The following is a 14,336-nucleotide window of genomic DNA, read 5'->3' as shown; positions in this document are numbered from 1 at the left end:
CATCTTCTCATGGTCCTCTTGAGCAGCTCTTCCATTCTGCACAACTAGTGTTGTTATGCTGGACACAGTATCCATCTTTCGAAGCAAAAGCATTGAGACAGTGGTTCCATCCCTGCTTCAGCAGGCCTACAGTGACGTGACCACTGTGATTGATGAGTCCTTGAGGTTTTTTCCCCCCAGGTCTTCCACTGAGATGCAGTACACACACAGTTGCTGGGGAGTGTGCACAAATGAATCCTTCAGTGTAGAAACATTGAGCAGTATTGGCAACATGCATCCTCATGGTTCTCTGGATCAGCAGCTCCTCCACCCTGCACAACACACAAAGAAACACAGTCAACATTAGCCATTGGTATTAGGCAAGTCAAACTCTGGAAGTTAAAACATCTTACAATTCATCATGCAGCAAGGGGCCTACCTGGGCTTATGTGCTTTCTCTTACTCTCTGATGATCCTCTGGAGCAGCTCATCCTTCCTGCAGAGAAAGAACCCACACACAGGCTTTGGATATTAAACCTGGAATTTTAAACATTCAGAAACACTTCAAGGTGCAGCTGAGGGCCTACCTACCAACTACCCACAATTAAGCCTGACAACACAACACGCAACTCAACCCATGCTGCCAAAACCATCTGCCGATAGGCTTCCACATACACACAGTTGTGTCCAGATCACAACTGCATATATGCTTCCACATACCAACACTGACAAAACGGCCCAGCAATAGCAAATGTGGGCTCCAAATCTAAGCAGGCCCGAGCGCCTTCCACACACTGAATCCATCCACAACTAAGCCTTGCCAACACTTGGCCAGTCAAGCTATACTGGTTGCAAAGCCCATCTCAACCGAGCTAAAGACACAAGCTTGCACCTCCAAAACTCAGATCTGTCTCTGTCTGTCTGTGCACGCACGCACGCACACACACGCACACGCGCACACACACGCACACACACACACACACACACACACACACACAAAGTGTAGAGCCGATATGCGAAGCCAAGCGCGGTGCACTCTCCCAAATGGTCACGGCTGCTCCGCTGAATCCCTTCTACCGTCCTGCGGTCTCAAATCGACTCAAGCTTTGCATTTTAAACGTTCTGCGTGGGCCTTACCTGACGTCCACGTCGGCTATTTTTCCTCTGGATTGCTCCGGACACGTGAACCGCCTCGGGCTCACGCCGAAGTTCCAGCCCCACTAGGCCTGAATTGTCTCTCTGCTCTCAGCCACAGCTTTCACTGTACACCAGAAAGTACAATGACAAATAACCCGTTAAACATGAACACTCAGGCTTCCTCTGTCTACAGGTAACGATTTCACTTCAATCCACTCACCAGACAAAGAGCTTGGACAAAGTAGAACGTTACCGACGTATCCCATACTCCACGGCAAACTCGAGCCAGCGTCACCGGACGCCTTATAAGCCGCACCTAACATAAAATTTTGCCCTGCTATTGGCTGAGCCCTCTCCTCCCCGGTCACATGGGCTTGATTAGCGCATGGGCAACAGGTGCGACTGAGTTTTGGCGCGGCTCAAACTGGACTCTGATTGGACGGGACCAATGGGTGAAGTGGTAGGAGGGACCTGCGGTGACTGCCCTCATAAAGCAGCAGTAACGTCTGAATGGGGGTCCAGCACAGAACAGGTGTTTGAAATGATCACAAATTGCCAGGGGTTCACTTTCAGTCTGACTCCATGGCTTTATGCATTAAAGACTTCAGTCAGAATCAGTTTTATTGGCCAAATTTCTGCATACAAACAAGGAATTTGACTTCCGTTTTCCTTTGCTCTCAGGCACTACAGAGCAACAACACAACCAACAGAACAACTTTTTTCCCCCCACAAATACCAATAGTGCAATGGTGCAATGGGTCAATGTGAATCTGGATAACGCAAACTATATACATATATATATATGTCACATGGTGTGTTCAAAAGCAACCAGTGAATCTGCTGTTAACTGACTTCCAACATGGCCATTATAACCATGTTACAATATGAAGTTTACCAAAAGTTCCGTACTTCAAACGGGCCATAGTGAATTTCTTTCAAAGGTGTGTCACCTGTGGCCTTCCCATCACAATTACTCAGCAAAATCTCCAATTATGTTTTTGTTCCACGCATACACACAGAGTGAGCTCTCAGTAGGAAGGGCTCACTTGATTTCACTTTTATTAGTGTTTAAGGTTCATGAGGCATGTCTTATTGTTTCAGTTCATGCAGAGTAAAACTGTCAACTCCATTCAACAGTCCTCATTGGGAAATGTGTCTGCAAAACAGTTCAATCAAAAGAGGAAACACGACAGAGTTTATTTGGACTTTTACACATAATAAAGAACTCAAAACAAATAAAAGCTCATTAAAAGACATCAAACATAGGCGACAAGAATGGCCTACAAGCCACGGACACAGAAAGTGAACCTGCTCAACAGAATTTAACTGACATAAGATAAGATAAGATAGCACTTTATTGATCCCACAGTGGGGAAATTCACTTGTTAGGCAGCTCACAAGCAAAAACAGGAAAAAAGAAAAGGATAAAGTGCAGAAGTGTGCATAAGATTCAAGTAAAAGGAACAATGTGCAAAAAAATAGTATTTACAATCTAAAGAACAAAGAAAGTAAAGTTACAAAAAACCAGTACACAAAATACAAAAACAGTAAAAACTGGCAATGTACAAATTTACATGATGATGGAGGGGTGAAGAGTAGGATCCTGTGGGAGAGAGAAAAAAAACATATGTATACACACACACACACATATATATATAAATATATATATGTACAGTCCCACATGGACAAATGAAATGTTAGACCAGACCCGTTTACAACCAAACAGTTGAGTTGTACAGTCTGACAGCAGAGGGAATGAAGGACCTGCGGTAGCACTCCTTCCTACATTGTGGATGTCTAAGTCTGCCGCTGAAGGAGCTGCTCCAAATTATCTAAGGCCTTGAGCTTTAACAAAACCCTTTTTGTTTGAATCTACAGAGCTTTCTCATATCCTTTATCACAGACAACATGTATATAAGTGTGGTGTAAAAATACTTTCTTCCTGATGAGAAGTGAAATAAAATTCTTTAGACAGTAACTGTCTGTCACACTAAAGTATATACAAATTTATCATATCATCACTGACTACATTCCTTTAGGTTTAAGTAGACACATCATTAGCTGATATATGTGAAAATATGCATTTATCTATTTTTGTAGGACACAGACGTCCTTAGGCTGATAGTAAGTTGGGGGAAAACACAAAAACTCAAAACATCAACATCAACATCATCATCATCATCATAAAGAGGAGGAATGCAATGAGTAAATATATCAGTTGGACGAGTCTCAGCCAGAGAGGCCATCTGGTGTGTGACTGACCTATCAATAGACCTTACAATGAGACTTCTGATGCAGGGAATAACACAACATCCAATCAGACTGAACATGCTTGCACCAATAAGGATACCAGTGATTCCTTGCAGTAGCGATGAATGGGCATAAAATTACATCTGTAGCACAACGAGATTCATACCTCAGCTATGGCTTTCGCCAACTCCAACTCCAAATGCGTGTCGGGCAGTCCCATTAAACTGCAGCACAAAATTTTCGTGCAGAGATTTCTACAGAAGAAAGGCCTTGTTTAGTCATGGGTAAAATAATCTGGCTGTAAAGTTCCAAGGACATTTTGGTTGGGCGCACCCCTCTGACAGGAACTAGGCTATCTTCTTCTTCCTGGTCGCTGGATTCTGCCGTTCGGCCAAACGCGAGATTATTATAAATAAAGAACAGTAGGTGGCGAAAATCCTGCAGCCGGTGGCAGGCAGCAGGTCTCCATTAAATAAAATGAGAAGAAAACAATGATAACATCCGGTCTCTGGACACAAGACCGGATGGACACGTTTCTGCCTCTTCGTGAGTTTGTATTTTGTTACGCCAAGTAGAAAAAAAAGTCGAAGTAATTTTTAAATTTCTACGACTCCCTTCAGACCCTCAAAAAAATTAAAATGCCTTGTATTTCAATTTAGTTTTTTGTATTTTAAAACGAAAATCAAATAAGCACTCGTTTTATTTTTTTTTTAATATCAGCAGAGGACATCTGTACAGAAAGGCGAACTTTAAAAAAAAAAGAACAAAAAACAAAAACGAAGAAATAAAGAAAATTGAAAATGAAAAAGTAAATAGGTGTCTATGTTTCTGTGTTTGGGCTTCATCTAGCGGCAGAATGGTGCAGCGCACAGTCCCCTCACATCTGGAAAGAAAACTCGTCTGCTGGAGGCTTTTCCAGCCCGTAGAAACTCACAGCAGGAGGAAGCTGTATCTCAACAGCCGTTAATATTACAGATGAATGCAAACTGGCATGAGACTAATCAAACTAAGTATGAGTGGTTTCACTTCATTTTAACCTACAGGGTCTTTGTGCACAAAAAAGCAAAAAACAAAAAAACAAAACAAAAAACAATTTGGCACCATTTCAAGGTCTTGCTGGTGGCGACATCTTGTGGAGGTAAACTGTGGACCGTAACCGTGCAGGCCAATGTGAGAGGCTGATGGCTGCAGCTTCTCTCGGGGCTTGTGTACAGCCTATCCCAGTCCCCACGGAGCATCGGATCAAGGAGTTCAGCTTTTTTGATGGGTTTGTCGTCGACTAAATTACACTCATATGAAGAGATCGGCCAGATGTTGCCTCAGCTGAAGGGAAAACCTTCGTCACTAAATCTTAAAGAGATCTTGAACATAATCACGTATCACCACAATACACTTACATTCGCAAAATTTCTAGGAATGAATGGATTGTTATGACTGACATCGCTCTATGAGATGATGAGTGTATTTTTTATTATTTTGTTTCAAAGTGCATCTCTAGAAAATCGTGCTTCACCTACATTTACCATTAAACTACAATACCAAAGTTAGATAGCCTATGCACAGTTTTAATATTGCAGTGGTGTTGCATTTAAAATGACCATTCGTAAGCCAGAAACCAGAAGGAGTTCTTTTACAGTACCGGATGGTCAGATTGGGTCATGTGTTCCAGGGAGACAAAGCAAAGTCACATGAATGGAGGCTTTGTGCCTGAAAGAAGTGGCCTCTCATTGGCACAGTGCAGTCTGGGTCCTTCATATACTGTAGGCCTAATGGACCAAGGTGATGCAAATTGTTTCCTGTCAGAAAACGCTGTCGTTGATGGGGGAAAAATCCCAGCCTCTGAGTAATCTTAAATCATTTTAAAAAAATGGAGCATTTAACGTGTTAATAGGAGAAAATTAAATTATAGATCACTGTTCACCTAAAGGGGTCACAGAGTGGGGAGCTTCTGTGTTTGTCAGTGTTCATGTCCATAAAACAGTTAAATGGCTCACTGATGTCATTATGTGATATCCTTACAATCATCTAGGGTGTCTTTGGTTGAATAAAATTAAAGTGGTCAAAATAAACTGACTCCGTCATGCGCCTTGAGGCCTAACTCGAGTCTCTCCATGCGTAATTTGACCGCGTAGAGTAAACAGCAGCGGTGGTGATAATGAAGACGGCGGTGGTGATAATGAAACAAGAACATGCTTTGTAGGTTTCAATTTGCAGTTAGGCCCAAAGAAGAACCACAACTCTGAGGAATATTTTCATTCTCATGAGATATGGTTCACAGCTTTTTTTTTAATGCTACTTTAAAAAGATGGAAATTCAAATAAATATTAAACAAGTGAATTCAGGGACCTCTTCACCCTGACATCAGGCCTTCATTATTTGAAGGGAACCGGAGTGGGTCGCCGAAACTTTTTTTTTTTTGTTTTGTTTTTTTTTTTTGTTATACTAATGTAAAGATGGTGCTGATGTGTATTTCAGCATTCTCGTGTGACAAGAAAGCTCCTCATACAAAACTACCACAGGAAAATATCTGTTTTTAATCAGTTCAAAATGAGCACATTTTATCACTCTCGCGTGTGTTCATTTCTTTCCAAATCGTTGTAAGAATAATTCATACAAACCCGAAACTTGCTCAGCAGGAATTTATCACACATTTTTTGAACGTGACCCCAACACAGAGCAAAACAGAACAGAAAAGCCTTTACAAAAATATATATCCCGCAGGCTAATTAAGCCTTTTTGGATAAGGACTTAGACTAGTCTTGGAGACCACAATACTTTGTTAAATACATACAAAATTTATTTAGATATTCTGAAAATTATGAAGTTGGACTTTAATTTTCCTGTAATCAAATATCAGAAACTGTACGTGGCTGTGACTATTTCGATTGTTTGACATGCTCCTGTTGCCTGTTCTTAATAATATGTATGAATAAAAAGGGAGGAAAAGGGATTAGAACCTCTTATTCATAACTTAACCTTGACGTGGCTTTTTTTTTTTTTTGAAAGACATGACCGGTAATGACTGTAAATGAAACTTACAGAAATGTCAGTGAGCAACTTTATAGCATATCTTATTTGGGGAACAGTGTCACAGTCAATGGCTGAATAAGATTGTTATGATAACATGGTTGCACGGTTTTATAGCACAAAAAAAAACAAAACAAAACAAAACAAAACAAAACAGAAAACTAGCTATTGTGTACATGGATAATCTTAACAAGGTGCAGTGATATTAAGCAGAACAAAAAAAACCTCTTAAAGGTGCAATGTCACTTTTCTTTATTATTTTTTGAGCAGCGTATTAAATATTTGTTTGTACACTTTTGAAAGTTACATAGAAAAAATATAGTATTACAGTAGGCTTGTTAGTTAGTAGCTTGTTAAACAATTATTTCGGCGTATATTAGCCTCCACTGACCTAAACACCCAACGCACATACTCATCTTTTATCTCTGAAAAAGCCTTTGTCCGTGCTGCTCTCTCTGATGGTGACTGTCAAGAAGTTCATGGTGACATCTGTCACGGTCACAGTGTCCAGGTTGGTGAAACTGGGGGTCCAGGACGAGGCTGGTCGCGCGGATGAATCATGGATGGGCTCGGACTCTGTGGAGATGACAGCCGGTTGTTCCCGGACCAGACAGTACTCCCTCACCTGATGGCTCCGGTGTTCTGCAGAGTGCTTCAGCTTGCCGGGCTGAGGAACAGACATCCTGCTCAAACAGTTAGTCCTGTGCCCCCTCTGATCACCTTTACGCCCATCTGGACTGAAGGCGCAGGTGTAAGACAAGCCTGCGCCCCCCAAATGTCTCTGCTCGCTGCAGGATTTGGGTGTTATCGTGGTCTCCTCCTGAAATCTCTTGGTCAGCTGGATGAGGCTGTGGTCTGACGTCTCTCCGTGGTGATGCAGGCGTCTGGTCATTTTGGACAGACCGTGTGACACCGGCTCCTCCAGTAACCTGCTCCGCTTGGTGTCCGGCTCTGCTGAGCTGCTCCCGTCATCTTTATCATAATGTAAATGCAGCTTAGGTTTGCGCCCTCTCTTTTTGGGGAACCTGGCGGATTCCTGGAGTGTCAGAGCAGCCGGTGGAGTTGGTCTGGGCCTCCTCTCTGGCTCTGGTGGTCTGACGTGGACACTTTCTCCTCTGTTGACCGCGCTCGGTGGAAAGATTGTGGGAACCACGGCGCGTAAACCCTCCCGGGCCCTTGGTGTTATGACAGGCTCCGGGATGGGATAAGAAACCTGGATCCCTCTGGGGGCCTCTCTTCTAAACTCATACGTCTTTTCTTTGGCTTTGGCCTGAGGACAAAGCAAATAAGCTTTATGAAAGGAGATTTCCCAGAGATGAAAATCTGAAGTCTCCTGAGGAAATTCAAAGGTTTAAGAGAAGCAGCTGTTTGGTCACGCTGGACGTTCAAGGCCTCATCTTAAAGTTGTTTTGTGTTTTCTTAAAGAATGCAAGGCAATGAAAAGGAGAATACGCCACATATATAATAACTTATGAACTTACATATAATGTGTTGAAGATGTTTAAAATGTACTGTACCAAACTTTACCTCATGGAAATCACGGGGTAAATTAGAGATTTTCTTCTGGGTTACAATTGTCATTCCACCAGTTGTTTTAAGTGAATGTGAAACACATACCAACACTTTCAAAATTAGTAAAACTGTAGTTGTCCTATTGTGCAAATGATTAATCATCTGTGGCCTAACATTTAAGTCACGCCCCAGAAAAGCGAGATGAAATGAAAAGATTAACTCACCTTCAAGAGAAATGTTTCAGGTTTGGGTCCCCTCTTTTTCGGCCCGAACAGCTCCCTTTCGCGCTCTCTGATGAAAAAAAAAATCACGTGAAGACTCATCACAACACATTAATTATTTTATCATTTTTCTCTTCTTTAGTCTATAATTAAATTTGGAACTTGAACTGAAACTTTGTAACTGGGGGCGAGATTGACCCACTTTTCAGGGCGGTTTTTATCACAACGAAGTTAAATTAAAATAAAAAATGTGTCAGAATAAAGCAGGTAACCCGTTTGTGATGCCAAAACTACATCACATCTCGCACCGATTTGACCTGGAAATACACAATCACATCCCGCAGACACCTGCCACCACTTCCTTTACGAAAAGCAGGGTTTTAATTTAAAAATCCACAGCAGAATGTCTTATTTATGCGGACATTTTTGTAGCGCAGAGAGCGCGGTGCCATTTCGTTTCTGCAGAGAGGCCTACTGCTGCGCTGTCAAACCCTCACCTCTCCTCGAAGGCAGCGAAGAGTCGTGCATCCAGAATGTTTTCCTCCGGCTCCCAAGTGCTGTACCTAAGTCACAACGGCAAAGAGGAGAGGTGTTTGGCACCATATATTGCGCGGATCACATGTCACCGCGCACACACACGCGGTGTAATACTTTTATCAAAGCAATCTTGCTGCGTACGCTGCAATTACAGACTACGTAGCGGATAGTGACGCATGGTGAACCCAGCCATTGCTAAAGCTAGTGTGGACTTTAATACATCCCAGCGGGCTGAAGCTTAGACATTATCAACCCCTGACCGGTGCACGCAAGCCACCGGACACACAGCACACTGCACTACAGCACACAGAGCAGATGAAATGGATAAAAACATCCACGAGCTGAGTAACGACAGAGTCTGAGGTGCAGTTGTACGAGCGACCAGGATGGAGCGCTGTCCTTCCCAGCCTCGGCTATTATACTCACTTCTGAGACCAGCCCTTCCATTTCACGAGATATTCCCAACGACCCTGCAAAACAGATCCGTAATAGGTTCAGGTTATCAGAGTATTGCCTGTCGGCGCTGCACAAACAAATGGTTGCGTAATAGGTGTGGAGAGACAGCCTGGTGGGGGAAAAAAAAGCAGCGAATACCCGTCTGATTCGCCGTTTAATGATGGACTCGGCTGCGAAGACGCTCTCACCAACAGCCGAGAGCTCCATGATTCACCATGCACCTCGTTTATTTCTGTCTCTTTTATTATTTTTGGCTTCCCCGTGTCCTCTTCGGGTTGTTTAATTTCGCACATCCCATAATACGCAATCTGAAGAGGACGTCATCACGTCTTTTTCTGTTGCCAGGCACCGCAGTCGGTAGGACGGATCGTGGTGGAGCACATTGGCTCAGTTGTTGCTACGTGCTCCGGGTTTCTGAGTGAAGGGGAGGAGTCCCGCTGCTCTGGCTGCTGTACAGGAATCTCTGGCACAGTGGAGCAAGCAAAGTCAGAGGCTCCCAGGAGCGGATCCACGGACCCCAGAGGTCCCCGAGGGGGTCCAAACAGTCCAAAGTAAAGGAAATAATGGTTTAATTTCACAAGCATTCAAACGAACAACGAGAGAGAAAAGTGGCCAGTTTGATCAAACGTTTCCCCCTCGAAAACAGCCCCAGTACACAAAACCTCAGTGACTTAGTCTTTATATGTTTAAAAAATAAAAAATAAAAAATAAAAAATACTACTAATAATAATTCGGCAATAAAATTCAAGCTCATATCTTAAAAAATAAATGTCTCTGCATAGAAGTCGAACCAAATGGAACCATAAATGGTCAGACGTGTGTCCTATACTTGAGGACGCGTGAGGTAGCAACCTACTGGTCTGATTAACCCTCAGAAACACGCTGATTGGCCCATAGGTTCACATGGATTATTTAAAAGAATATGTTTAATATAATCCGCGACAACACAGTTTAATTTACATTTTCTCATGGTTCAGGTTTACGGTGCTGAGAATCAAAAGAAAGGAGCGCCTGAGCTGTAAAGCGGTACTATGCGTAAATTGACTATTGCGCATTGTGGTGAAATTAAGATTTTAAGCACACTGCATTTGTCCGCAAAACATCTCGCTGTCTTCTATTGTCTGTGCAGGTTGCGCAGGCTGTGCATACACGGATATTATGTTAATGAACAGAAAGCAGCGAGAGAAACTGAAGCAGTTTTCAAACTGCGGTCGATTTTTAATTAGGATGCCAGAGACTTTACATTTTATTTCTCAGTCTGTAGCGTTTTCCGAATGATATTTCCCGACAGAAACGCTACATTCACGCATGCTTTTTTTTTTTTTTAATCGAGGTTCTGCTGTGGAGCCAAAAGACTTGAGCGGAAAATGTGGTCCAGAACGAGCTACTTCATTTTTGATTGCTTCCCTCAATTACACGCAGAACTGACTTGAACAGCATGTAACAGACTTTATTCTGACGGGCTAAATGACATTTTAGAGTTTGTCAAATTTAAGTCCCGGATGAATCCTAATTTTTTGGAAAAGCAAACTGCTAAAATGGAAAAGCTGGGGAGTAAATTCACCTGCCTCACTGGACTTCATCCTACGTGTTGTGCTTCCGCAGCTGTTTGGCTGAAATTAAATTTCACCTTGAACTTGCTAAATTGTCTCTGGTTTAAACCAGAACATGTTGAGAGCTAACTGTATTTCTACAATCAGTACTGGAGGTTTTGTGCATCTGCAGACAATAAAGATGCCTCATTTGATTTGATCGTTTTCAATTTAATCTTTGTGTTCTTTCCAAAGAACACATAGATGTGTTTTATAAATATAGTCATGAGGGCCTGCTCTTTCTTATTTCACAGAGATTAAAAAAATAAAAAAGTCTGGTTATTCCTCAGTGACAGGGGTGACTTACAGTCACTGGGATATCATTGACAGAGTTTGGAATTATTATTATCATTATCATTGTTATTATTATATGAATTGTTTCTGGTGGTTGTTTACCTCATACAAAAAAACTAAGCACTTATAATTTAATTGAACATAAAATATTTGTATTTCTGCAGTCAGAAAATTATAATTATTAAATAACATAACAACAACAACAGCACTAGCAATGAGAATAACTACGTTTTTTTCCCCATTTCTTTTCTTTTTTTCTTTTTTTCGGGAATATACTGAACAACTTCACGACTGTGATTGAGAACATTCGCACATTAACACAATGATCACCACAAATGACTCACAAAAATCTGGAGAAACAGGAGTGAAGTGCGGAGCTGCTCCACTTCCATTTCTTGTCATTTTCTGTGGGCCTCATGTGCAACCTTCCGCATTCCTCAGCTGTGCATTTTAAATGAAAATAAAATAAAGTTTAACAAAATAAAATAAAGTCAACCGAAATCTTGCATTTAAGCTGAGAGAAACATCAGTGTGTCTTAACCTTAAAACTCTCGTAACTCGTAACTCGTACCTGCAAAAACCTCCAGGTCACAGACATCATCTCTGCTACTGTGCTGAACGGAAGGTCAAATGGATTCCACTTTGAAAATTAATTAATTTATCAAAAATGCTCTAAACACAATAAAGCACGGGCACAATAAAGGAAACGCGTTATTTTCATTTTCAGACTCTGACCCTGATTTTTTTTTTTTTTTTTTTTTTTTTTTGGTGCTCTTTTTCCAGCTCGTTTATTTAAAACGAGAACAAACACAGATGCGTCCTGTTCAGGCCTGTGAGCGTTTATTCTCTAAATGAATGAGGCAGTTTTAAAATCCCCTCATCATTTATCTACACACAAAAACCTTTTTGATGATGCTGTGACTGTCTGTGGACCAGTCGTTTCATCAAACATCAAATTATTTTGTTCACTGTGGCGAGCTTAAAAGACGTTGCAGCTTTTTATTTTTTCTTTGGGCGCATCCAGCTAAAAAAATTCCTTTTGGTTATTTGACATGGATTTACCATGAAATCTTAGTATTACTGAAGATTTTTGCCTACAAATAAATTTCTCTGCATTTTGTTTTCTTTATCTAAGCTATACTTCATTATGTATGAACCAATCCCGGACCCAACATTTACCTTTAAAGACCCATTGAAAGCAAATAGGCGGGGATTTTTAATTAACTGTAATTATTAGTAAAGTTAAGCAGATGTGGGATTATATGTTGCAGATGTGTAAAATGAAATCACAACAGGACCAGGGAGGCAGTCTGTCTGCCTGCCTGTCTGTCTGCCTGTCTGTCTGTCTGTCAGTCCTCTGAGAGAGAGGAGAGGTGCAGCAGCGTCTTGTTCCGTCCTCACTCTCGGTCATGTTAAAGATAGTGAATGATGAGCTGGTGTCTTTTTTTTTTATTATTATTTTTGTTCCGTCTGTCCGTTTAAAATAATTCGCCCGATGTGGAGCAGACAAAGGCGGGCGCGCCGCGGACAAAAGATGCGTTGTGGCTGCTGTCGAAATATGAACCACCATTTTGATAGTCATAGCTTGTAGACCGACATTTCCTGTCGGTACTATAATGGCTATAGCCTGCACGGTTTCTGTTCAGACAGACAGGCGGCTGGTGCGTGTTGAGAGGAGGCAGCCTCACACAGACTGCACGCCGCTGTTGCTGCTGCTGTTCTCCATATTTGGCTGTGAGTCGGTGAAAAGTGAGTCTGCGGGAGCCGCAATGGCGACAGCCATACATGAATAAACAGAGCTGGCTCTGTGAGAACATTATTGGCTCTCTGGTTTCTGGGCAACTGCTGCACACAGCTCGCTGTTCACTGTCCTACTTACCGGGCGACATTTTCTGCTGAAGGTGGTTCAGACACAAAACCGCAAGCGAGTAGCTGTGATGCCGTGTGGCTCTGACCTGCAGCTTCGCCATACTTCAGCGCATGCTTTGAATTAGAAAACATCCTATGCAGCAGCAACATACACCCACCGAAGCGCAGGCTCTCAGTTCCCACTATTCACCAGGTTTTTAGGTTAGATCTATTTTTGATTAACATTCTTTCTTGAAAAAAAATCTCACCTGAAAGAACTACAATATGCACTCAGGCTGTTTCCGCTGGTTTATGAACTAATTGGAAAGAAAACCTGGAAAAGGAGCAAAGGGGCGCCTTAATTTATGAAAGGGTCTTCTATTTTTATTCTAATATATTTATTAAATTTTCTGAGGCCTCCACCGGGTCACACACACACACAGACACACATAGACACAGGACTTTTAAATTAGCCAAATGATCCCTCTGCTGACATGATCCTATGTGGCTGCACTGAGCGAAGATGAAACCAGCGCTGTGCAGGCTGCGGGTGGGCACGATGATAAAGGGGGAATGTGAAACATCACACTCAGTCTATAAATATGTTCCCCTGCTCAACGATGTTTCAGTTTCCTACTGATGCATGACTGAGTCACATAGTTCAAAGCCACAGAAGGCCTATGGAGGTAGCCTTCATGCACAGAGAGAGAGAAAGAGAGAGAGAGAGAGAGAGATGCGAGCAATGTGTTCATGGGTTTTGAAATTCCGGTCATATCAGCTGATGGCAACTGAGTTTCACGGCTTAGAAAATGTGCTGTGTCATGCTTGTCTTTAGCTGCCTGTTTTAGACACGTACCCTATGGGCCTGTTTAGGTTAATCGATTGGTTGTCATATATATATATGTATTTGCCTTTATTGGATTACAGCAGTTCATGCAGTGACACTGAATCGGCATTCCTTATTCGTCGATTTAAAGCTATTCCGATTATAAAGTAACCGATCTCAGGTTTAGTCGAGATTTAAGTTAATAAACTGAGGTTAATTTTCCAATTTCAGCGGGTCATGTGAGAGCATTTCTAACACAAAAGCCCTGAGAACGAGAGAACAGAAAATTCTGGCTTTATATGTGATCATTTTTAAAGAGGTCAAACAAAAAGTTGAGGCAATTCTTGTGAGATTGTAACCCAGAGTTGACAAATCCCTAATTCATGTGATGGGAGAAGTTGTCTTTAGTGTTTCACCCTTTGGCCTTCGTGATATGGAAATGATTTTCTTTGGTTTTAATGTTGGTTTTATACACTTTGTTTTTTTTTTTTTGTTTGTTTCTTTGTTTTTTTTTTGTTGTTTTTTGCCAGAGACCACACAGACAATTTGTGTTAGAAATGGCTCTGCATTGACAATAATATCAATATCTCAGGGGAATTCAGAGAGCAGATTTATTCATTGAAAACATGTGAAAATGGAAAACTACAGTAAGGTCTC

At 41.8% G+C, this 14,336-nt stretch overlaps 1 protein-coding gene and 1 long non-coding RNA gene across 3 annotated transcripts; both read right to left on the bottom strand.

Moving 5' to 3' along the window:
* Positions 1 to 277: 277 nt before the first annotated feature.
* LOC121198631 lies at positions 278 to 1,187 on the bottom strand. The gene is made up of 3 exons (XR_005896354.1): positions 1,117 to 1,187; positions 393 to 475; positions 278 to 311 (listed from the first exon to the last, which is right to left on the bottom strand). It is a non-coding gene; the product is annotated as an uncharacterized LOC121198631 (long non-coding RNA).
* Positions 1,188 to 1,802: 615 nt separating this feature from the next.
* On the bottom strand, positions 1,803 to 9,507 carry cbx8a (chromobox homolog 8a (Pc class homolog, Drosophila)). 2 transcript variants are annotated; one of them, XR_005896351.1, is made up of 6 exons: positions 9,258 to 9,507; positions 9,090 to 9,133; positions 8,624 to 8,689; positions 8,130 to 8,196; positions 6,038 to 7,663; positions 1,803 to 1,831 (listed from the first exon to the last, which is right to left on the bottom strand). XR_005896351.1 is itself a non-coding variant. In XM_041062882.1 (5 exons), the coding sequence occupies exons 1-5, from the start codon at positions 9,324 to 9,326 to the stop codon at positions 6,806 to 6,808; spliced, it is 1,104 nt and encodes a 367-aa protein (XP_040918816.1). In that variant the 5' UTR covers positions 9,327 to 9,507; the 3' UTR covers positions 5,881 to 6,805. The 2 variants fall into 2 exon arrangements, 1 of the variants encoding a protein (XP_040918816.1); XM_041062882.1 differs by lacking the exon at positions 1,803 to 1,831 and having other exon boundaries at positions 5,881 to 7,663.
* Between the last annotated feature and the right edge of the window lie 4,829 nt (positions 9,508 to 14,336).

This window comes from Toxotes jaculatrix, chromosome 18, assembly GCF_017976425.1.
Source record: "Toxotes jaculatrix isolate fToxJac2 chromosome 18, fToxJac2.pri, whole genome shotgun sequence".
NCBI lineage: Eukaryota > Metazoa > Chordata > Actinopteri > Toxotidae > Toxotes > Toxotes jaculatrix.
Note: the sequence above shows the minus strand (reverse complement) of the source record. Positions and strands in the feature narration are given on the sequence as shown.

Excerpts from the sequence above, each read along its gene's own strand:
- cbx8a (XM_041062882.1), bottom strand. The coding sequence starts at position 9,326 with ATGGAGCTCTCGGCTGTTGGTGAGAGCGTCTTCGCAGCCGAGTCCATC. Across the intron at positions 8,690-9,089 it reads TGGAAGGGCTGGTCTCAGAA|GTACAGCACTTGGGAGCCGG; the intron begins GTGAGTATAATA and ends GTTGTGACTTAG. Across the intron at positions 8,197-8,623 it reads TTCGCTGCCTTCGAGGAGAG|AGAGCGCGAAAGGGAGCTGT; the intron begins GTGAGGGTTTGA and ends TTTTTTCATCAG.